The sequence below is a fragment of the Poecilia formosa genome, unplaced genomic scaffold, assembly GCF_000485575.1.
Source record: "Poecilia formosa unplaced genomic scaffold, Poecilia_formosa-5.1.2 Scaffold44, whole genome shotgun sequence".
In the NCBI taxonomy this organism is placed as follows: Eukaryota; Metazoa; Chordata; class Actinopteri; order Cyprinodontiformes; family Poeciliidae; genus Poecilia; species Poecilia formosa.
The window spans coordinates 2572777-2597286 of NW_006799983.1; the positions used below are offsets into that span (position 1 = coordinate 2572777).

The 24510-nt window shown below is 39.3% G+C and overlaps 3 protein-coding genes across 10 annotated transcripts in view; 2 read left to right on the top strand and 1 right to left on the bottom strand.

Annotated features, from left to right (window-relative positions):
* pds5a (PDS5 cohesin associated factor A) overlaps positions 1-8746 on the top strand; it is a 23514-nt gene extending 14768 nt beyond the window's left edge. For 2 of the 6 annotated variants that reach the window (XM_007551917.2, XM_007551918.2), the window contains exons 18-33: positions 164-269; positions 374-534; positions 1979-2102; positions 2215-2373; positions 2897-2965; positions 3262-3398; positions 3501-3624; positions 3739-3943; positions 4143-4257; positions 4342-4474; positions 4654-4773; positions 5226-5291; positions 5433-5581; positions 5680-5755; positions 5836-6095; positions 7809-8746. In XM_007551917.2, coding sequence (XP_007551979.1) covers positions 164-269; positions 374-534; positions 1979-2102; positions 2215-2373; positions 2897-2965; positions 3262-3398; positions 3501-3624; positions 3739-3943; positions 4143-4257; positions 4342-4474; positions 4654-4773; positions 5226-5291; positions 5433-5581; positions 5680-5755; positions 5836-6095; positions 7809-7812 — 2008 coding nt within the window. In that variant the 3' untranslated portion in view covers positions 7813-8746. Of the gene's footprint in view, positions 1-163; positions 270-373; positions 535-1978; positions 2103-2214; positions 2374-2896; positions 2966-3261; positions 3399-3500; positions 3625-3738; positions 3944-4142; positions 4258-4341; positions 4475-4653; positions 4774-5225; positions 5292-5432; positions 5582-5679; positions 5756-5835; positions 6100-7808 lie in introns of those variants that run through there. The other 4 variants (XM_016671416.1, XM_016671415.1, XM_016671417.1 and 1 more) reach the window with 4 other exon arrangements.
* On the bottom strand, positions 8072-15356 carry ube2kb (ubiquitin-conjugating enzyme E2Kb (UBC1 homolog, yeast)). Of its 2 annotated transcripts, XM_016671420.1 has the most exons (8): positions 14965-15356; positions 14106-14199; positions 13943-14001; positions 12323-12405; positions 12142-12241; positions 11866-11994; positions 11446-11531; positions 8072-9348 (listed from the first exon to the last, which is right to left on the bottom strand). In XM_016671420.1, exons 1-7 carry the CDS (start codon positions 15025-15027, stop codon positions 11457-11459), a joined length of 603 nt encoding a protein of 200 aa, XP_016526906.1. In that variant the 5' UTR covers positions 15028-15356; the 3' UTR covers positions 8072-9348; positions 11446-11456. The 2 variants fall into 2 exon arrangements, with proteins under 2 accessions (XP_016526906.1, XP_007551984.1); XM_007551922.2 differs by lacking the exon at positions 8072-9348 and having other exon boundaries at positions 10422-11531; positions 14965-15355.
* A 2229-nt stretch (positions 15357-17585) lies between these two features.
* Positions 17586-24359, top strand: smim14 (small integral membrane protein 14). Of its 2 annotated transcripts, XM_016671421.1 has the most exons (6): positions 17586-17739; positions 20614-20709; positions 21358-21406; positions 21503-21657; positions 22714-22770; positions 22804-24359. In XM_016671421.1, the coding sequence occupies exons 2-5, from the start codon at positions 20635-20637 to the stop codon at positions 22750-22752; spliced, it is 318 nt and encodes a 105-aa protein (XP_016526907.1). In that variant the 5' UTR covers positions 17586-17739; positions 20614-20634; the 3' UTR covers positions 22753-22770; positions 22804-24359. The 2 variants fall into 2 exon arrangements, with proteins under 2 accessions (XP_016526907.1, XP_007551986.1); XM_007551924.2 differs by having other exon boundaries at positions 17587-17739; positions 22714-24359.
* The last annotated feature ends 151 nt before the right edge of the window (positions 24360-24510 follow it).

Genomic DNA, 24510 nt, shown 5'->3' on the forward strand with positions numbered 1-24510 from the left:
CCACTTTGTTTTTTTTCTCCCCCATTTATATTATGGAAAAATACTATGACAGACCACACACTGACTAAACAAACTATGCTGTTTTAGTCTTAACTTGATCCCCATAAAATTATGAGACATGTTAACATAATTTAACAGTTTTATTTTGTTAATTTTCCTACAGTGCTTTGGTAAAGCTGCTAAATAAGTCCATCGAGGGGACAGCTGATGATGAGGAGGAAGGTGTCACCCCTGATACAGCGATCCGCTCTGGTCTTGAGCTGCTAAAAGTATAAATATTCAAATTAAATTTAAAGGTTTTCCTAACTGCAAAAATAACCTAAATGAAAGTTTTATTAATCAAAAAATGTCCAAATGTTTTTTATCCTCGTAGGTCCTGTCATTCACACACCCCACAGCATTCCATTCGGCCGAGACCTACGAGTCTCTGCTCCAGTGTTTAAAGATGGAGGACGACAAAGTGGCAGAGGCAGCCATTCAGATCTTCCGTAACACTGGCCAGAAGATCGAGACGGAGTTGCAGCAGATAAGATCGTAAGAGATGTGCAAGAGGCACAGACTGTCAGTACTTCTGGTGAAAGAAGTACCGAACACGTCAACGTTTTTCTTTGTGAATATATTTCTAATATTTGCCGACATGAAATTCACCCCACATGTTGGTAATGAACAGAAAGTAAAGCTGTTCCGTTTAAGTCGGTAAATAAAACGAAATGACACCCGGAGTGGCTTTTAAACACAATTATATAAATTCATTGCGTATGTTGTTTTTTTTTTTTTTATGTTTTGTTTTTCCTGGGGAACTTTTCTGTGCTCTCTGATCTGATCAGGGTTTTCCATAAACGTCCAGTTTGAACGTGTCAGGTGACTGACTGGGTCAGTCTACCAGTTTTACTTTCTTTTCTCTTGAATCAAAATCAGAGTTTCATGGTTGCGTCTTCGGGACGATTTTCTTGCTTGGAAATCCCCGCTTGTTTCATTTTCAGATTCTTATCAGGAACATCAAGGTGCATTTTTCCATTCTTCCTTCCTTCCTTCCTTCTGCTAAATGACTTCTGCTGCTGTAATTATGTTGAGACATCCCAACCAAGGTGTCAAAGCAGCTTAACCTGGTCAGAGTGCTGCTGGTTTGAAACCTTTCACAGGCCACCTTGTTAAACCGGCTGGTATTGATTTGCATAAACGCAGCAGGAATTCGTTTTGGTCATGTGTTCAATACGCCCACTTCATTACACAGAACTAATATATAAGGGCTGATTTGTTTGACGTCGGTTGCTATCGACAACTGGTATAAATTTCAAGTTGGTAAAAATATATTCACTTTTGAAAACGTTGTTCAGTCCTTATTTCACCTTAAGGCCATTTCAGAAGAATCTAGATTTGTACATGCTCTGAATGGTGGGGTTCCTACCGCTTACTGTCTGTCTTCTGTTCGTCCTTCTCTTCTTTTCATCTTCTTTTCTGTTTTTTCTTCCCTCCGATACTTGTGTTGGACCTTTATTCATTTTCCTTTGTGTCCTACCCTTCTTTTTTCAATCCTTTCCTCTAGCTTCATTCTTTACTTTGCTATACATGCTGTCTCTCCTTCCTTCTGTCCTCATTTTCTATCCTCGTCTTATATCCTATCCTCCCGTCCTTCTGAATTTTTCTCTCCTTTTTTCTCAATTATTTTTTTCACGTTTTCTTTCACACTTTCTTTTTCTCTTTCTCACACTTTTTCTTGTTTATCTTTCATGTTTTTTTCCTTGCCCTTCTTGCTTTTTCTTTGTTTCTCTCCTCCTTCCGTGTCTTTCCTTTCTCCCACCGTTTAAGCTTACCCACTGTAGAAATATCCTGGTCTTGGAAGTCGAGTCTGAAATCTTTGCATAGCAAACACAGCAGGCAGAAGGAAGGTTTTTGTGTTTCTTATAAAGGGCTGAGTATTTTTTTTGTCAATGCTTTTGCCACTTATAATGTATTTTTTTTGTAATGTTTCCTTCAGAACTCTGATTCCCATCCTGCATCAGAAAGCCAAGCGGGGCACGCCTCACCAGGCCAAGCAGGCCGTCCACTGCATTCATGCCATCTTCAACAACAAGGAAGTGCAACTGGCCCAGATTTTTGAGGCAGGCTAACACTTCTTGATGATGAATTACCATCTCCAGTGTATTATTTACTCCTGCCCTCTCTACTTGAACCTGTACTCCTTGACTAACAGTTTCCTCTTTGACCCCACAGCCTTTGTCTCGCAGTCTCAACGCAGACGTTCCCGAGCAGCTCATCACTCCGCTTGTGTCTCTGGGTCATATATCCATGCTGGCTCCAGATCAGTTCGCCTCACCAATGAAATCCATCGTGGCCAACTTCATCGTCAAGGATTTGCTGATGAACGACAGGGTTTGTGGAGCTGACATTTGAACTTTAGCATCCAGGAATTACACATGGACTGTGTTTGAGAACTGCTGCTGTATGTACTGTGTGTGTTTATCCACAGTAAGGAAGAAATGTAAACACAAGAACCTGAAGCGGTTGTTGAACTGTAGTGGATCTCAAAAGTTTATGTTTACTCTGTACAATTCAACTGAAAACAAACATACATGTTAAACTTGACTAGCTTTTAACCAATATGTTAAAATTAGTTTCTGACTGGTACCTTTATTTTTGATCAACCTCTAATGCGCTTTTCAGTTAAATTTCCAGCATGTATCACTTTGTGTGTAAAAACTTCTGAAATTACTTTTAGTCTAATTGATGATATATTTTTTTTAACTCAAATTCTTTCCACCACAAAAAAACAAAACAAAACTCAGCGTTTTAGCAGAGTTGTGCAAACTCCTAAGAGTTTGCACAACTCTTAGAGCCACGGTTTGAACCAAGAAAACATTAAATCAGATTTTTGTGACCGTCTGTGTGTGTTCAGTCGGTAGGGAACAAGAACGGGAAGCTGTGGTCCGCAGATGAGGAAGTCTCACCTGAAGTCTTAGCAAAGGTAAGAGGAGCAAACATGCATGTTCTGTTCTTGATATTAATTATTCCAAGACCACCAAAGTACAAAATTCATTTACTGTTATCTTTGTGCTAAACAGGTTTTAGTTTGTTGTGTTACTCTTTACTTCACACAGCTGAAGAAACAGATTTTGTTTCAGGTCATTAAAACGTTTTGAAACCGTAGAAACGGTGTGAAAGAACATTTTAGTGGTTTTGAAGTTATAGCTTTTGGTTTTGTTTTTTCTGGAGCATGTTGGTGGCCTGAACTGACAAACGATGTTCTTCCTGTTCCTGAAGGTTCAGGCCATCAAGCTCCTGGTACGCTGGTTACTGGGAATGAAGAACAACCAATCCAAATCGGCCAACTCCACCCTCCGCCTGCTGTCGGCCATGTTGGTTAGCGAGGGCGACCTCACGGAGCAGAAGAAGATCAGGTACCCCTGAATTGTCTGTTACAGATTCGCTTTACTCGTGTGTGTGTGTGCGTGTGTGTGTGAGAGAGATTGTTTATCCCCTCATTCCTTCCTGTGTTGCAGTAAATCGGACATGTCCCGCCTGAGGCTGGCCGCCGGCTCGGCCATCATGAAGTTGGCTCAAGAGCCGTGTTACCACGAAATCATCACACCTGAGCAGTTTCAGCTCTGTGGCCTTGTCATCAATGTCAGTTTTCACCTGCAGGACTTTTATTTATTTCAAATATTATCCAATTTAAGAGAAAAAAAACTTTTAAGTTGCCAAGTTCACACCTGGTGTTCATCTGGTTTGTTCCGCCAGGACGAGTGCTACCAGGTCCGTCAGATCTTTGCTCAGAAGTTGCACTTAGCTCTCGTCAAACTGCTGCTGCCCTTGGAGTATCTGGCCGTTTTTGCTCTGTGTGCCAAGGACCCGGTGAAGGAGCGCCGCGCCCACGCCCGACAGTGCCTGCTCAAAAACATCTCCGTCCGCAGGGAATACATCAAACAGAACCCCCTCGCTCAGGGTGAGTGTTCACGCGGAAACATGGCGGCTTCCTGTAGCAGCGTCAGGCGAACTGAAGATCGAAGAATGAAATCCTTTTTTAAAACGGATTGCTTTAAGCAGATGTGATTGTACCACCTCATGTCTAGAAATCACAGTATAGCTTTCTAATAAATGACAAGCATATTCACTCTAATGTAAACGATTCTTTCCCTCGACAGAAAAACTGGTCTCTCTTCTTCCTGAGTACGTGGTTCCATTTATGATCCACTTGTTGGCCCACGACCCTGATTTCACAAAACCACATGAATATGAACAACTCAAAGACATCAAAGAGTGAGGCTGCCCTTCGTATTAAGTACATCTAAAAGTCAGTTGTTGTTTTTAGTCCTCACTGTCTAACTTTTTTCCCTTTGCTAGGTGTCTGTGGTTCATGTTGGAAGTCCTGATGACCAAGAATGAGAACAACAGTCACGCGTTTCTTAGGAAGATGGTTGAGAACATCAAACAAACGAAAGACGCTCAGTGTCCCGAAGATGCAAAGGCCAACGAGGTACGCAGCGCTTTGCAGGAGGATTCACTTCACCTTGTGTCGCTCTGTTCCATAAAAATCCTAATGAAATGCATTCACAGTCGTGTCTACATGACACAGTGTAGAAAACGGCAAACACAGAAAGGATGTCGTTGTGTTTTTGAAGCGAATCGGTGACTGTCGTGTCGCTCTGGTTGCAGAAGCTTTACATCGTGTGCGATGTGGCTCTCTTCGTCATCGCCAACAAGAGCACCGCTTGTCACCTGGACTGTCAGAAAGAGCCTGTCCTTCCCTCAAAGTTCTTCCTCGTACAAGACAAGGCAATAATCCACGCATTCTCACACACATTCAGCAAATGTTGTGGTCGGCTACATTTTTCATTTCACAATTTCCTCACTTTTTCTCACTCAGACTTTCTCAGGCCTTTGTTCCGTTTCTTTGAAGTAAAAATAAAAAAGTTGTCTCGGAATTTATCTCCGATTTTTCGACAGTAGAAAAGTTTTACATATGAAACTTGAAAAACTGAGTGGGTTGATAGACGGATGGGCAATCGGATATATAATACCCAAACCTTTAAAGTGCTTAAAATCAAATTCGTCACTCTACCAGGTTCCTTTAACCTGTGTAGGAACCCTGTATGCAGAAAAAAATATATTTTAAACGGTTTATTTTCTTTAGTTTCATTAGACTTTAAAATCTCTCATTTCAAAAGCAGAAACAAAATGTCCTCCTCTGGGGTCTTATTAAGCTTAACCCGTTCTTTTTCTAACAGCAGGAGTTTAAAAACGACAAGGAGTATCTGACAGGAGAGATGAGACAAATGCTGCTAACTGGAAAGGTAAATTCTCAACATGAGTAGTTATTACTGTTGCAGTACAATTAAAAACATAGAGACTGGTCTGTTTGCAGTAAGTTTGAAAATAACCACATGAATTAAAACCTGATCCAGTTATTTACATATATATATTTACTTATTTAGCCCAAACCGGCTCCAGTTTTGGCCACTGTCAACAAAACTCTGACTGTTCCGGGTCGGAGGATCATCCAGAAGACCACTACGGCTCCAGACACGACCAGTAACACCAGCACCAACTCGTCTCCACTGGTCACAGCTAACAACAAAAACAGGTACACACACACACACACACACACACAGAGCAGCTGTTTGCTCACACTCCAAAGACAAAGAGTTACAGTGTTTCATCTGCTTGGTTTTACCACAACAACAGCACCGACTCCTCAGAGAGTCGAGCGCAGGAGAACAACGAGAACCCGGTCATCAAGAAAGATGAGACGAAGAAGGTAAACTCACACAGGAACCTCCTCTCACCTCTCCACCGGCAGCCATGTTCCCTTTCAACTTCATCCTCGGTGCGTTTCAGGACGAGCCGAGTCAGAAGCTGGTGGCCGACGCTGGGATAGAGGCGTCGCCCGTGAGACGGCGCGGCCGTCCTACCAAAGCCGCAGCAGCCGCGGCCGCGGCAGCGCTGAAGGAAGCCGGAGCGCTACCAGCAGGAGGCGGAGGAGGCAAAGGCAGGAAGAGAGCGTCCGACACCACCACAGACTCCATCAACGTCAAAATGTCAAAGCAGTCACAGCAGCAGAGTGACGAGGGGACAAAGAGACAGATCGACTTGCAGAGGTAAAAGAACTCGCCTTCTTTTCCTGCGTCTAAAGGAAAACAAAAACACACCCCATTTATTTTCTGCTACAATAACACCTCCTGTAGTTGGTCTTTTCTGATCGATTCTCTGTAGTATTTCAAAATGGACGAAGAAGTTTTCATTTTTGAGTATGAAAAATGAAATGCATCCAGAGAAATATAACCCACAATGTCGTCAGTGGATGAGAAGCCAGTTATGATACTGGCTACTCTGGTGAGAGAGTTAGTTTTCGTAAATGTATGAAGCGGGAATGCTAAGCTAATGTCTTGAAGTTAACAGATTTACATTGGGAAAATATCAAAGTATAATAAATTTTAGTGTAGCTTGCTGTTCATATACAGCATGTTTTCCATGAAGACTATGCCACCTGCTGGCATAAATTTAAATCTGCATTTGGAGAAAATTCAGACAATAATATGTTAAACACGCCAAAGATCCACCATGCTTGCTTTTATTTCCTTTTTTGCAAAATGGAGAAAGTTGACCAAACAATTTGAAGACTGTAGAGCGACCACAAACATCAGACTGAAGTGGTGAGCTGTGTGAAACCACGTCCAGCTTCATTTATGGAGTTAAGCAGGTTCGTTTTAGGAACTCCAGTTGCTGTAAACGGATCCATAAAGATTAGCTTTCCTTTTGGTACAGAGGTGGAGTTGCAGTTTTCACTTTGCTACAGCTGCGTAAACTTTTACTCTGTTTAGATTTTGTTTTGATATTTAGGAATAATACATTTATTTGCCTTACTTTCCAAAATAGAACTTTGATGTTGTGGCCTTTAGGAGAATCAAGCATCTAGTTTTCCACAAGAGTTTATAAGTCACTAACTGGGGAAAAAAAAGAAAAGGGATGAACAACAGGTGGGATAATAAGGACTTAATGCAGCATCTGCTGATCTGTTTTTATATTTTAGATCCAAAGAAATCTGCTCAATCCTCGCAGTCTCACAAATTTACAAAGTCTCTCTTATTTCTCATTGTGCACCAAAACATTTATTAAAAATGAGTTATTAAAAGGCCTTTTATTTAATTCTGCAATTACACAATTTCCAGTTAATATCAGCTTTTTTCTCCCACCAATAACTTTATGGAGCATTTAAGATATTCATGTTAAGGATTAAAGTCAGGTGACTGCAAAACTATAGCTAGGTCTGTCGTAATAATCAATAAATCAATTAATCGCATGATAAATTAAAACAAACTCAATAATTTTCATTTGCATGATTTGTTTTTCTCTCATTCTACCAAAACCTGATTGATAAGTTTTCTATCTGGTGTTTTGGTTTCAACTAACCCTTTTTTCTTTTTTAGGACAATTTCATAATTCATTTTGTCGTTTCTATTTTATTTATTTTGGTTATTTGAAATGTCTTCCAATTTCAGTGCTAAACGTTTAAGTTTAACACTAAGTTTAAAGTTTATTGATCTTTGAGAATGTTTTCTGCCATTACAATATTACTCGAAAATGGTCTCAAAATAACAACAGTATCGTTTATCGCAATAATTTCTGGGGTAGTTTATCGTGTATCAAAATTTGTTAATGTGACAGGCCTAACTGTAACTGTCAAAATCAAATGATTGTTCTGCAGTTATTGCTGGATCCCCATTTTATTGCTTTAAATGCACAAGCCAGCATTAAAAAAAAAAACTTGAATAGAAAACATGTTCTGATGCAGAGATCTGCTGTTTTTTCAGGTAAAGAGGCGAAGATGAAACCCAGACTGTAGAGGACGGGCCTGAATCGTCACACCTTCAACTCTACACACAAGCTCCTTTGACTCTTACAGCTTTCTTGGAGATATTATGGACCTTCGACATAAACACAATATACAAGCACGCACACACACACACACACATACACACACACACACACACCCCATCATACTAGGAGATTTTAAACACCCTGTAGTCAATGATTTGAAGCTCTGTATGTAGGTCTTACTCAGAAACATCTCCCCCCCTTTTTGTTTGTTGCTCTCCGGTTCTTTTTTGGAGCCATTTTTAAGAAGAAAAAAAATAAAACCAACCGGGATGGACATTTTACAAGCGTTTTAATCTGGTAATGATTCTTGCTTATTAAATTTCCTGGGAAAACAAACAAAAAAAAAAAAACATCTTCTGCTGTTTGAGTCTTGATGTCTTCCTCCTTCGTGTCTGGACTGCAGGGTTTCTTTCCAGCTCACCAGTTGAGTTTGTAAATACACACAAAAGTAAAAAAGAAGAAAAAAAAAAAAGAACTTTGTAAATGTGAGTTACTTTGCAGGAATTTAAGGTGACGTTGAATGCATTGGACAGATTTTATAAACTGTTTAGGTGATAGGCATCAGAAGGGCAGATTAAAAAGTTGTAGTTGCTTTTTGACGGCCTTCCTGTGGGGCAAGTTCGGTTTGCTGCCACAGCACTTCAGTTCATCAGGGATTTTGGTCTTTTTTTAAAATCAACACAAAAGAAAAATCCACTTTTTGAATGCATAAATCAATATTAGACACATTTGGAGTTTTTTTTTTTCTTTAGTGTTTTCCTAACAAATTAAATTTTTTTGAACTCTTACGTTGGGCAATTCCTATTTTTAAACATCAAGTGAACGGGAACCTTTTGTGTTGACTTATTTTGGATGTAGTTTTAAAAAAATGCATTTCATTATATTTAACCTTTTTTTCACAAAAAATAAATGCTTTTAGATGTTTGGGTGCAGTAGAGTTTGTCTTGGATCCCTGTTTTCAAGGTGCAATTTCAAAAACACAGGCAAACATTTTCTTTTTTTTTTTCCCCACTTTTCTTTTTTTAATCAATAAAAACATGACACTGTCACAATAAATAACCATGCTTTTTTTATACTGCTAATGCTTGCTTCCAATAAAAAACAAAACAAAACAAGTCTATTTAAATGGAGAAACTGAGATGCAACAGCCCCCCCTTCTTTTTAACGCTTCGTCGTCGTGCAACATTGTACATGGTGAGAACAGCAGGAAGACGCGGTGGATGTAGGAGGCGACCGCTTGTCTCGTCTCTGCCCCTTTCTGACAAAAACGTAGATCCAGCAGACTCTGGTGCACTTCACAAGTCCGTCTATTTACAGGTAAAGCAGACTGCACCTTCTGCCTGCCTCTGAACTTGTCTCACCGTCAGCAGCAGAGAGTTTTGCACAATAACTCAAATTTTAATTCGCTGCTCCTCTGGAAAAGAAACCTTTAAATAAGTGGCCCTGATAAAACCCAAACACTTTTCGGTGTCCCTAAAAAGAACAAAGAGTTCCACATTTATAAAATAAAAGGAATTGTTTTGTTGTTGTACAGTATAGCGCGTTTGGGACATAACATATTTAGCTCTGCTGTTCACACCACTTTTAATATTTTTCAGATTTTAAACACTTCTGAAATGGACGGGAAACAATTGTTTTTAATCTTTGTGCAGACAAATCTTTCAAGCTATTCCATACTTTTAAGCACCTGCCTAGAGGCACATCTCTGGAGGAGCTGCAGCTCAGGTGGAAGAATTTATTCATAGGACAACTATTAAGTTGCTGTAGTTAAACCCTACAGAGAAAACAGCAGATATGCCAACACTGCGCCTCACCCGGAGGAAAACTGTAAAATATGGGGCTGATTCTTTAGACTAGAAGATGGATGGAGCTCAGTGCAGGACAGCCCTGTGAAAGACTTGACTGAAAAGGACGACAGACCTAAACACACAGTCCAGATCTAAATTAAATTAAAATCTGTGGAAAAACTTCAAATTACTTTCAGACTCTACAAGCAAGACTTCTGCAAAGCGTAAAGGAGGGAGTAAATGCTACAGCCGGGTTGCTCAAGTATCCGAGAGCTACTACTGTGCAATTTCTCCGTCTCCTTCCTTCTCACTGCTGTAGCTGTAAGTTTTGGTTCTCCAAAGTACTGACTGCGACTGAACAGAATGCAAAACCCAAACTTATCTGATTAAAACAAGTTTTCCTTCCACTTCAGTCGTGCTCTACTTGTTTGTTAAATAAAACGCATTGAAATTTGTTGTTTTAAATGACAAATTTGATATTAATACTTTTTTGTTGTTGTTGCAAGGCAGTGTACATGTGGTCAACATTAGGGTTGAGTGGCTCAGAAATAAAATAACATCCCCTCAAAAATCAACTATACAATACATTTTTAACCTGGTTGCAACAGGCGATCACTGCAGCTTTACAAACCTAAATCAACCTCAACATTCATACCCAACGGTCGCTCGCCTGCTCTGGGAAAAACAAAAAAACGGTTCAAAGAGCAGGAACAAAAAAGCTCAAATTGGCTGTACTTTGTGGTTTTTGTGACTTTTTTGTTTTTTTAGAGGAAATGTTCAAATGAACAAACTCCCACTAAACAATTTGGCCAACTGTAGTTAAAGGCAAAAAAAACATGCAAGAATAAAAGACACTAGAAAATGTTTGATTGTGGCATAGCAGAGGATCTGGCGTGTTATGTCTTGCACAGATCGGGATTTTGGAGGGTACAACCTCTTAAGAAAAAAAAAAAAGACATTTTGTGGGACTTCTCATGGATTATAAATGCATGAAAAGTTCAACTGGAAAGTAGGCATAGTTTGTATTTAGAATAACTAGTTTTACAATGTAAGAAAAAAGAAAAAAAAAAAAAGAATATCCCCAATATAGATTTAAATTTACACACATTATTTACAGCTAACTCTTGTTTCTTGTGCATGTGTGCAAATGGTGGAGGATATGGATGTGCTGGGCTTTTCCTGGTTGAATGTACAAAATGCGTCGACCAAACTCCTGCAGCGGGTCGGAACATCAAACAGGTCAGGAAAAACCCGGCACACCGCCCAATGCTCAGCACTATCCAAGTCAAGTATTTTATATCCAGCTTTTACAGCATTGAGAGTCTGTAGGAGAGAATATGATGCAAAGTCCAACTCCCTACTAAATAAACGTGGTTAGGTAGAAAACAGCGTGTGGCTCCCCTCGTGTTTTACCCTGCAGAAATTCGACAGACAACTGTTTGAGCAAAATAACAGTGCAAATGTTGACAACGGGCAAAGTAAATGTTTCTTTTGGGGGAGAAATGGAAACAAAATGAGGGGCTGAGTTTGTTGGGGCTTATAAACACATTTAAGAGGAAATAAAAGGGAAATCCTTGGTGTGATGGACAGGCAACAGAGCGGTGAACATAGTGGCAACTGTGGTGCTACTGGTGTTTGTAGCAAACCTCTAATGTGCTGTGCTGAATGTGATGGGGTTTGTGTCTGCTTAGCAAAATGTGACGTTGGCATGGCGCCCGGAGGAGCTGAGGTGCTCTGATGACGGGAGTTTTTATTTCTGTTATTATTTTTTGGATCCTCACACCTGGATGGGTCCTAGTTGCTGAGGAGAAGTTCTGTCGCCGTTTCCACGTCCCAGGATTTTGAAGACAAGGCCGCTATTACTGCATTCTGAAAATATGAGAGAGAGAGCGCAAAGGTGAAGATGCAAGTCTGTGTGCTCCAGATATAAAATTTAACTACTGTAATACTTTTATGCATATTGTTATATTGTTTTCAATTGACAAAAGTTTCTTGCTCCTTGTTTCAGCACTAGTTAATTCACTTTAGCTAATACACCAATTTTTTTAAGACCCAACAAAACAAGGTATGCCTGTAAACTGCATGCAAGTTACATGTACTAAAAGATCAGGATTTTTCAAAAACAAATTTGCTTTTCCCTAAAATCGTGTCATGTGAGGATATGTTCAAACGCGGTGCTCAGACCCAGAGAGGCGTCTCTAACCTTATCGAAGCCCATGGCACAGAGTTTGTCTATTTTTCGCGTGTAGTCCGGACTGGAGACCGGAGCGCCGGCGTAGACGTGTGACCACAGCCTTGCTGTCTGTTTGAACATTTCTGGGTTCTGCTTGTACTAAGAATTCAAGACAGAAAATTCAGAAATCAATTTTAAAAAAAGATCCAGCTTTTCAGTTTTGTAAAAAGTTGTACTCAAAGTAAATAAAGCTAAACTAAAGAGCAGCTTGATTTTTGCCAAAAGAAAATAGAAAGTAATTCTCACCTGGTTTGCAACGACTGCATCTTGTGGATCATCTGGTTCTGCTGCAGCAAGAAGAGCCTGTAGGGACAGCAGCACGGTCCGCAGGGTCATAGCAGCTGCCCTGAGTGAGACAGACTCAACACGTGAGCGCGAGTTGATTTCTGAACGTCACAGATCACAGCGTTTAGCTCTACGCGCTCACCACTGGTCTTTTAAAATGTCCAGACATATTGCTCCGGTCACTGAGCTGATGTTAGGATGCCAGATCTTTGTGATGAAGCGCACCTGAAGAACGGCGGGTCAAGGAAGACTGATGAGTCAATATAAATGGTGACAGTGTATCTAGTTTCATTTTTTTTTTAATAAGTTGTAAAATAAGACAATATTATTTTTGATTCATATAGCTTTCTTAATAGCTGTATAAATATATTAAAAAAATTGAGATAAGCTTCGTCTTATTCAAATTTTCTCTATCAAGCAAAGAAACATGGAAATCTACAAACATCCAAGATCTGCTGTGTATCAACACAACCCGTCTCTCACGGCAACGGGTCGTGCAGAAGACATCTGCGTCCGTACAAATTACTTTGTCCAGCCCAAGATCACAACAGAAGAGTAATTAAAAGCTTTTTAAAATTAAAATTGTTGCTTTTACTTCCTATGCTTTCTCTCGATTTCAAAGTAATCAGAGCCACACATCCAACAACTTCATCTCAAAAGCAGATTTGGCCAGACCCAGTAACTAAACTAGGCTACAAAAGTAAGGACATATTCCATTCTTGCTGATGAGAACAGACACAAAAAAAGAAACCAAATCATGAAATTTAGGAAACTACATGCCTTTCTATTAATAAGGCAGACCTTATGTTTTATTTTAACAACATCAATTCAAAAGGCGAGGACCATAACAGCAACACACTTAGAATAAACATTTATGACTGTTTTTCTCCTTTTTAACTGTTAAAAATGTAAATCATTTGTCATAGCTTTAGCCATCCTGAAGGACTTTTTGCCCCAAAATAAGAAAAAGTTGTCAATAACTGATTAAACTTTGTCATAAACAAAGACTGATAATAATACCAATGTATGCCAGTTACAGTTTCAACACTACAAAGTTCTTCCATCGTGACGTTCCTGTAGTTTTAGGTCGTTTTAATGAGATGACAGAGAAAGTGCCGGAGCGACCAGAAATCTCTCCTGCTGTGCGACACAGAAAGGATGGCAACACTGACCCCATCTGTAGCTGAGCACTAGCTAACCCTGAAACAGGACTACCACTCTATTTAACTTAAATTTTTTTTTCTACTTTTATTTCATCATCAAACAGGATAACAGCACCAACCACCCCTACGAAGGCAATACTACAGCTGACAAGTCACAAGCAGTGTTGACGTTAAACCAAGCAGGCAGTCCGACTAATTAACCGGCTAGATTTTAAAGAGCAGAGCAGCTGAGAGGAATAATATTCTGCTCTAGACGATTTTACAGATTTTGTTTTGAAATGCTGAGTTTATGTTATGATACAGCAGCACTTGTATTCAAGATAGTCAGACTATTAGAATGTCGTGACAGTCCATACCTTGCTAGAATAGCTATGAAAGGTATTTAAATACTTGCTGGTGATACCCAGCAAGTATTTAAAATTTAAAACTTGTTGAACAGGATAGCCACCATGAAGCAAGAAAAAAAAAAAAAAAACCTCTTGGATCTTAAATCCCTAAAAGACAAATTGTTCAGCTTTTCCCTTACGATATTTAAAAGTCAACTCAACAGGCAGTAAAGGCCTTACAGTTTGTTCAAATCAGAACATTCAGCTACTCACCTTTGGGGGGTTAAATGGATAGGTTTCTGGGATTTTTATTTCAAGCTGATATCTGCCACCTTAAAAGAGAAAATAAACAAGAGAAACACCATTTTCAATCAGGATATCTTGAGCCAAGTGTGTTTTCTTTACAGAAAAAAAAATCTGTTTTTCAGGTGTGTACCTTCATAAGGTGTATCTGGTGGTCCTGCTATTTCACCTCTCAGTTCTGTGAAGTTCTCGTCTACCAGATCAACTTTGATCTGGTTTTTACTTGTCTAGATATTGGGAGAGATAACAGAAAGGGAATGTTTTAAGGGAAATAACAGATATTTTGACACAAACACTATGTCCAAAAAGTGAGGCCTCTGACAAACCTGACTCAGGTGATTTTTAGAAAAATTTAAAGTAAGCTTCCTACTTCTAAAGGATGTCTTGGTTAAACGTATCGTTTGCTTGTGGAACAAAGCAACTTAAAGTTAAAACAGAGGAAACAAAAACTTTGCTGGAAGGGAAATACACAACATTCACCCCACAAGCCTCCCACAGTGACCACAACCAGCTGATTACAAAGCTGGTAAGGGGCTGAAAGCACAACATGAGATGCTAATGCTAACTGTAGATGGGGCATCAAAACATCGCTGCCTTCAAGTAGCTCAAAGCAGCTAAACTGAGATGACACCGGTTTATTTGTCGAGTCGTGGTAATCCATTGGACACAGGTTACAGTTGGTATAAAACCGCTTTAATTAATTTTGAGCAATGTTTACGGGCACAGCTGATAACAGCAGGCCCGTCGTTAGGTGAATCCCCGGTGTTTCCTGAACACACCCACCTGACACGCGCCTGGCATTTTTTGAAGCTAACGCTAGCTTAAGTTCTGATGTTCGGGCCTGACCTGACGCAACACAGAACCAACACCTCGTCGGGTGATTCCCCGTCTTCCACAAACACCGTACAGTCACTTCACATGTCAACGGAGTCGAAATAAAAAGCAAAGAAGGAGCTGTGAGGAAGTGAAAGCAGTCGGCGATGTAAACAAACCTCCTCGCTTTTGAGAACTTCTTTGAACTCTCTCTTGATCCTTTGGACCGCGATGTTAGCCATGGCTGTCTGTCTGCTGAGCCGCCTCAGAGCTGCACCCGGGGCTTCTCCCGGTGTTGTCTGTGTGGGGGTCGCCTTGCCTTCTGCTAGTCACGCTTAAGGAACTCCTTCACTTGTACCATTTAGCACTTCATTTCAGCTCAGACAGAGAGAGCTCACCGTTGCCGTCGCCTGCCAACGCAGAGTCAGCGTCAGTCAGTCATTGAGTCCAGAACATGCTCACACAGAGCAGCTGCAGCGTGGAGCACAAGCTAGAAGTTTCATTAATGAGCCTCGGTGACACGCAGACAACACGATTTTCTTTCAAACTGGCAATCAGGACATTTCTCTCTCCAGCGCTGGGAGAAGGCAGCACTTTATATCTGACTGATTTTCCTTTGTGTGTCTGTACATATATTCTTTTTTCTTAACTAACGTTCAAAGTGATTGTTTTTGATTACACCTATTAATTTTAAGATAATAAGAAGCCCTAACTGCTTACATTAAAAAAACGATGTATTTCCCAGTTGTTCTAAACATGCCACATATCAAACATAACTTAAAGGAATTTTTAATTTATAATTTAACGCTTTGAAATTGGGGCTCTGCCTCTTTAATAAACTCCTGCTCATTCTGACACTCTGCCTTCAGCGCATCATCACAACGTGTGTCTATTACGCATTTAACAACTGTTCTTACAGGGTTTCACTGAGAAGTGGTTTGTATGATGAGTTCAGCAAATGCAGTTTCACCATGTGTTTGCTAATTGCCGATGGCTAGTCTGGAGGAGCTCTGTGAGGCAGAAGCTGCAGCTCCCAGGAGGAGTTGTGTGGAAAAGGAGGCTCACTGTGAGACCAACCTTTAATAGTTGCCACTGGTGATTAGAAGATTTCTCAAAAATGCATGAAAGAATCGAAGCAACACTCCAGATATATTTTTGATGAGGGAATAACATTATAAGATGACAAAAAGCTAAAATAAAAAAATAAATAANAGAAGAAGCCATTTCTCCAAAAGCAACATGAAACACCAGACAGTTTGCAAATGGAAGTCTAAGAACATTATCAACACTGTGAAGGCAGCGTCATGTTCTATTATTTTGCAACAAGAGAGAACAGCCTGTAAAGTTTGGTGACAAATTGCTCTTTAATTTGGACCTTGACTAAACTGCCACATGTATCAAGACTGTGGAGTGTCAAAACTTGACTTATTGCGGGGTTTACATCTCTACTGCTATTTGCACTTTTTCTCTTTTTAAATAACATTCCTGCTGTTATTTGCACATTTACTACTGTTTTTTTCTTGTAAATCGTTTATTTTTTAAATGCAGAATACACATGCATATTTTTAAAAATTACTCAGTTGCACATGTCTGGGTCAGACAATGCTATTTTTAATAAAGGCACAGTACTTTATATTTTAAATTTGTCTTTAGTACACTGTATGGTATTCTTAATTATTATGTTTTTATATTGTAATTGTTGTGCAAAATCTCTATGCTTCAATTGCCTGACACTTTGCTGTCAGATAATAGTAAATATTTCTATTCTATTCTGTCCATTGCAAGTCATTTACACTCAGTTGCACACAAAATTTGAGAAGGGTTTTAACAATTGTCTCATGTGCTCCCAAAAGAGTACTTTGTCACAGACAGCAGAGGTTTAAATGGAGTGTTTCCTTTCTGCTGTTTCCTCGTGCTTGCTCTCAATGACACACTATTAGTATTTTTAACTGGAATTTTCCAAACTGAAGACACCTAATGTCCTTAACAGGCATTAGAAGACCTGTGAATAATATTCAAAGCCAGAGATACTTCAGAGGAATCCTTTAAAAATATTGTTGCATCGTCAGCCAGCTGACTAAAAAGAATATCTGTATTTGCAGCCTGTATACCTTTTATTTGACTATTTTTAGATGAGCAGCTAAGTTTAACTCTGATAGTTCTGATATGATCACTTCTAAAACTTCATTTTGACATCAGTGCAACCTTTCATAAGTCGTTTCGGCCTGTTTACTTGATACCTGTAATATGGATGGATCCATGTAGAGATCGCCAGACTGTAGATTAAAAGACAAAAGGGAAACTAAGGCCAGATTTTTACATACAAATTTGTCAATAATATCTTTGCAGTCGATAAAGGGATCATGGTATTGTAAGGAAAGTGCTAGGTTAGCAACTTAAGATTGAGGTGTGACTAACTGTACCAACATTTTAAATGTAACTTTTTTCTTAGGAGTGCTCTGGAACACCTGGAGATGATGGAAATGTGTTTATGAAATAAGCATTCTTCATAAACACAAGAAAATTATAGACAACCCTGAGCATTCTCCTCATAGAACTGTCTTAAAACAACTGTCTTTAGTCAGAGGCTTCATTGAATAGATAGTAAGACAGCAACAGGAGGTTCATCAGCATCTACAATACGTGTATAGATAGATAGAAAGATAGACAGACAGACAGACAGACAGACAGATCTGGACTGTTTGTTTACGGTCGAGGCTGGATGATTTCGATTGGCTTAGAGACCTACCCGTCAAATATTTGGACCAATGGCTGAGGCGCGTTTCACCACGTGCACGTATGGTCGGAAGGTTCTGAGCTTTAAAGTAAACACGGAGAAATGGTTGACATGACGGCGGTGGTTTGACGGTGAATATCGGCATCAGCGGCGCTGCAGCAGAGCAGCACAGGCCCGATAAAGGTATTCAGTCGTTCCTGACAACCTCCAAGCTCAGGTAAGACGTTTTTCCTTCTTTGGTTTTGTTCACTTGTATCTCTAATCGAGAGTATTCAATAGTAAAAAGAAAGGAAAATAGAACAAGACAGGGTGTTTTCTCCTCCTCATCTGGCTAGACTCGGAAGAAGCTAGTTTGCTAAATGTTTTCCGAGAGCACGGACGGTGAAACAGAAAGATTTTGAGTAGAAAGTGGAAGCCGTGGTTTGAGAAGCTCTGGTTTTAGTTGTGCTAAGATGAAGTGATTAGTTGGTCTGCTTCTACGTTGCTCTAAGCGGAGTTAGCCACCTGCGGAACTGCGCTGTTTAAATGGTAGGAGCTAAAACTTACAAGGAAATAGAGGTTTTAGAGCAACTATCTTATTCCAAGGCCGGTTTTGAATTTCCAGACAGAGTTTGGCCAACTCTCCATACAGTTTTAACATCTGTGTCCAAAGATTGCATTGGAAAAGCAACCGCAGGTTTATTTATTTTATTTGCTAATCATGTTTCTTTTTAAATCCCGCTTAAGGTTTATGTCACTACATGCATATGTTCGAGACATGGAAATCTCAGCTATAGCACAGAGTTTTACAAAAGTTTTCATTACCTCTTAAACTTACATCTGAAAAGTGCGGCCTGCTTTTATATTCATCCCTCTTTGCCTCCAACACCACTAAATTAAACTGCTTTCAGTGGTAGTTTAGTTTGTAAACTGAGTCCACCTGTGATTTAATCTCGGTAAAACTACAGCTGTTCTGAACAGTCATCAGAGGTTTGTTTGTTAGGGAACATTAGTGAACAAATGCAGCAAGAAAGCCGTAAGATGTCACATTTTCATTTGTACTTTACACAGAAAACGTGTGGAAGAAGGCACTGGAAATTTTTGGTCTACAAGTCACATGCTACATGTTACAAAAAAAACCAAACTCATTGCACATCACCCAAAACACTTCATGGCTAGGTTGGAACATGGTGGTGGCAGCATTATGCTGTGGGGATGTTTTTCTTTAGCAGGATCAGGGAAGTAGGTCAGAGTTGTTGAGAATTAAACTAAATGCAAGTAATCTTGAAAGAGAACAAGTTAAAGGTTGTAAAATACTTCAGATGGGGTTCAACTTCTATCAGGACAACGACTCTAAACATAAAAGCGTGTTCAGAATGTCGGAGTCAAAGTGTAGACCTGAAAGCTTTTGAGAATCTGTGGTAAGACTCCAGAAAAACTGACTGAGCTTGAAATTTCAGTTTGTAGATGTGCAGAGCTAACAGAGCCATTTCCCAAAAGAATTCAGGCTATAATAGCATTGTGGGGGCATTAATATGGACTCTGCATGAAAGAATGCAAATTCACACCACACTGTTCAGATTTCTTTTTTTTTTTTTTTAAGACATGCTGAGAAATGAGATATTTGCTACCTGTTGCTCGTTGTTATCTCGTCTCCCCAGGTCCGTTAATGTTGTGCGTAAAAGTGAAACCACAAAGACAACAGTCACTGTTCAACTTCACAATCATCCAGAATTTATTCAAACAATCAAATGCATAAAATCACATCAACAGCTCGTCATAATGATCAGAAACCAAAACCACAAAGAAGAAGAAATTAATTACCTTAGAAAAATACAAAGATGCTCCTCCGGAGACCACTCCGTGTGGCAGTTACGACAGTTCCACCCCAGCGATCTGATTAGCTGTTTTAGATCAATTACTTTTATATCAAGGCGTGTTTTTACTCTCTGATGCGTTCTAACGTAGCGTTTAAAGGTTGTCTCTGCCTACCTACAAATGCAGGTGTTTACCAAGGCCAAGGGATGAATTCATTGTTGTCTATGCTGTCCTCCCTGCGTACTTTCCCAGGGTATGAACAAAGATGTGTTCATTTTCATACAGAAACATTTTACTCAAGAAAGTGGGACCAAAGTTTGTCGCACAGAGCTCTCCTGACCTCTCCTCTGACCCAGTGCATCAAACAGCAGATTTTGATGATAAAAATTTGCACATGTTCCATATAATATCTTTAAACTCTTATAAAACAGACATGAGCAGCTTCAATACCAAAACATCTGTTACACTCAATATTTTCTGATTAGTTTTCAAACTTCTTTGGTAATAATGAACTAAAACATTTTCAGATGAATATATGATTTATAGACTCTTAAGAGTGTGATCTACTATAAAAATCTATTGATTAGACTAATTTTAATCAAATCGGGATCATTATATCTAAGAAAAATATTCTACTGATTAAGTTATAAATTGATTAAACTATGAGTCTAATTCTAACCTAAACTGAGGCCTACTCAAAACAATCATGGTCTGTCTAATATTTCAACATGCGCTAAAATTAAAGCTAGCATTAAAACTAGCATAATTAAACTAATATTTCCAACAGACACCATGGATCATTTTCCTTCCACTGTACTTTTTGTTGGTTTTCACATAAAATCTCAATAAGTAAAGTTTCAGTCTATGTTTATAATTGCATAGATTTAAGCATGAATGCTTTAGAAAGGTATTATGCCATTGAAACTAAATGACTCAGTTGGTAATTTCAGCGCTGGATTATAAAAACACTTCCATCTGGTCTTACTCTTTAGAACATCACCTAAAATTTCACAAATGATCATCCAAAAAACATTTTACATCCCTCAAATGCCACTAGCATTTAAGATAAAAGATCATAGGCAACAGAAAAGTGCAGATAAAATCTCCCATCTGGCTTGAGTATAACACAAAACGACACACACCGCTGCTGGCTCTCCTTAGCAGAAGAGTCTCCTCCCCCTTCTCTGTCTGTGTGTGTCCATCGAGCAACAAAACGGCACTGACAAGAGGCAGCATTGGATTTCTGCCACTTGTTCATGTATGCCCTACTTACCTGAAGTGCCTCTGGTTCAAGGTGGATTCTTGCTGGTGAGAAATGGCTGAAGGAGGCTTCGACCCGTGTGAGTGCATCTGCACTCAGGAGTACGCTATGAGGCGCCTCATCAACCTGGTAAGCAGGACAACTGACAGGATTTCTCTCTGATTTATACATTGTGGCAGGTTGATCTGTAGGGCTGAGGCAGATTGACAGTCAAACCTGCTGTTGGTACATGTTATCCGGTGAAAATGTCATAAAGTGTGTGAGTTTCTACAGCTGGTTCGTAAGTGAAAGTATTCCCAGAGGGAGTAATCCGCATACAAGGCGTCACTGAGTGACCGGAATGACACATCCTGGTTCCTGTTGTGTGTTTGTCTTTCGCTCTCCAGTGACGTCTGTAAAGTCAAATTGATTTCATGTTTTGTTAATTGTTAATTAGTGAAGGATGCATTGTCAAAGATGAGACAATGAGATTTGTAATAAAAGCTATGCATCTAGTCATGGTTTCAGTTTCCATGTGACCTTATTTTGTTTTTGTGCCCAGCTGTAACTTGCATGGCAGGTTGCAGTTGGCTGAGAACTGAAAGCCACTCTCAGCTTTCTGATTTGCTTACCACAATAAGGGGCGTTGCCTTAATGACAAAAATATCTCAACTAGCGTTTACTAGTCAGGCCTTGGAGGAATCATGAGTCGCTATTTTGTATAACAGAAACTTTTGTAACACTGTGTAGCATAAAGTTATATTTCGAGTTTATAAAATGTTTCCTCTGCATTTTCAGCTCAGGCAATCCCAGTCGTACTGTACTGACATCGAGTGTCCTCAGGAGTGTACGTATCCCCTCCGCCCACAGCGCTGTGTGTCAGAGTGTAAGGCACTACAGCGGAGACATGGCCGTTGACGCTTGCTGTTCTGTTTCTGCACAGTGCCCGGACCCAGCGGGTCAGTGGGTGGAGGAGGGGACCTGACCCTGCCCATGGTCCTGATGGGGTGGGTGGTGGTGGCTCTGGTCCTGTTTTTGCTGCGCCCTTCCAGCCTCAGAGGAGCCCGTCCTTCTGGCAAGCCCTCTGGACCTCACAATGTTAGTATTGATCAGTTTCAACGTTTTGAGTTTTCACATTTCCACAGTGTGAGATGCATAAGTGTCTCTTCCACATTTTGTCACTTTACAACTTTACAAGTACAATGTGTTTTATTAGGATTGTATGCAACAGACCAACGCAAATTACTGCGTAAAGTGGAAGGAAAATGATACTTGGTCTTCAAGTTATTGATTTCTGTTCATGAACTCTGAATCAATTTTATTTAAAAAAAAGTAGTTCAAACTCAGTCAGATTGGATGGAGTGTATCTGTGAGCAGATACTCAACTGAGTTTGGTTTTGAACTTTGACTGGACCGTTCTAGCACTGTCATACGGCCAATCAATGAGGATGTGGCGCCTCCTGCTGGCTGCTATGTATATGGAGAGTTTTTTAGTTAAATCCTTTATGCAGAACTGCACTACAATTTATTTATTGTAGCTTTCAGTTTCTATTGCTGATGGTAGCCTGATTACTGAGCCTAATAACAGCCAGACTTTTAAATGTATGGAATCGATTAAAGCACAATAGTAAACTTTTGAAATGATTAAATGTTTCATTTAAGGTCAAAATTGAAATAAAAGCTTCTAGTTTGGTTTCAGATATTTGCATATCAGACTCCAGAGAAGTCAGTGACTTTTGAGAACCATGACTAAACCTTTCCATTCTAGTTCTGGATTTTTATCTGGGGTTGTTGTCATGCTGGAAGATGAAGCGTCACCTCAGTCTCAAATCTTTTGCTGCTCTTAACAGGTTTTCTTTCAGGATTGCCTTTTATTTGGCTCTGTCCATTTTAAAGGAGGCTCAATAGTTGCATTCCACATTATTAATACCTTATTTGTAAAACATATGTATTATTTTCTTTCCTTTTTGCAATTTACTGCTTTGGTGTTGGCCTGTCACGTGAAATCTTATGAAAATATATTAGCGTTTGAGGTTGTGAAATGGCGAGAAATGTAAAAACAAAAGTTGAAGGGGTATAAATACTCATTTCAAATGGTTTGGCATGTGCCCCCTTATCTCCAGAAGGCTAATTGGTAACTGTCTTGGTTTGCAGAGTGAAAGAAGGGAGCCGCCTGCACCACCAGTGGACTAACACTGAGTCAGACCACCAGGAAATCATCCGTCTGCTCAGACTGAGCATGCTCAGTTGGCTACAACTGTGAGCAGGACAACAGCATCTTCCTGTCAGCCTTAAATCACAAATCTTCTTTTCATTACCTGGTTACAGTTTTTGTTCTGTGACCAATGTTACTAAAACTGGCCTGACACTGAATCAGTAAACTGTTGACGTGATCATGTTCTATAGAGGCTAAAAATAATTTTTTGCACACATATATTAGAAAAATATAAACAGTATAATTGGTTTCTTTGGCTTTTCTCTTTTTTATATACATATTATATGTACTTTTTTTGTTATGATTGAAATCTACATTAACCATTGCATTATGATTTATAATAATCAGCAGCCTGTCACTAGCTGTTAGTAATCCAGAAAACGGACCCTTTAAGGATATTCCAGCATAAGTACCACTTATGTTCTTTTACAACTCAGGATCCTAATTATCAGTACGTTGCTTATTCACAAAGTCTTAAATCAGGATGTGTGTTTGAGGTTGAAGTTGGTCCCAGGTCTCAGCCGTGGTGTTAACACACCATTAGAGCTGGGACATTAACTCTGAATGAAGGAATGTGCTGCCTGATTAGGGTGGAGATCCTGGAAATTCCCCATTAGGTGGTTTTGATTACCGTTTCCAGTCTTGCTCAGTCAGGAGTAGTGCGGATTTTCTTGATTCCTCTAAGACATTCCTCTCAGTAGGTTTTAAAATTGTTACTTTAAGCTGTGCCAGTAAAGACATATCAGGAGTTTGTCTTTATGCAATGAAAGACTTCCCTGAAGTAAATTGAATAGCTCAAATCTTAAATCGGGATTTTCTTTTTGGAGTGTTTTCTAAGTTGTGAATTAATCTTGTTTTTGTTTACAGCAAACCACTTTAGATCAGGTTCTTAAACTGTACCAACAAATCAGTCGGGGTATACTTCTTTTTCAGAAGTGTAATAATCCAAAGGCTGACTAAATATGTATAGTTAAGTGGTGCCAATGGAAATTTATCGTTCTGAAATTAATTTTAAGCACTTTTTACAAACTATTTTCCAATACAAAGTTATTTGAATAAATGAATGGTCTGCATGCTCAAATATTTACCATTTGAGTTATTGGGAACAATATTTAGTGAAGAAGTAGTCTATTTTTCTTGGATATTTTCTTTTCTGTTTTACATAACGACGCAATCAGCCCACAGCCACTAAACCAAGACATCCTGCTGCTTTTTTCTTAAGCTTTATCAGAGTTTGTGAACATCTTTCTTATCTGGGATTTGGGATTCTGAAACTCTTGCATTAGCTGTTGTTGGATTGAAGGGTGTTCAGCTGGAATGCCTTTGGACACGTGGCTACCTTATTTCAATACCAGCAGCAAATTTCTTTATTTGTTCTGTAGCTTTCCAGAGTAGCTGTCAGGATGGCCAGGAAGAGCTTTATGAATCATATTGACATTAGGTTGTGATATACAGGAACGGATAGAAGATCTCTGACTACTGTTTATCATATGACACCTCAAATGATAATGTTTAGTAAATAGAATTTTAAGGGCTTGAACTATGCACTTTTCTTACAATAAAAAAATCAATACTTAAATCTGAACTGCTTGTCTTGTTTTTTTTTTCTTTAAATAAGATCATACATTTCTATGTAATTCAGTTAAAAGTTGATATTTCCTTGTATGACTCATTTAAATGTGACAAGTTAGTATAAATGGAAAGAAATCTGTAAGGGAGCAAATATGTTTTCATAT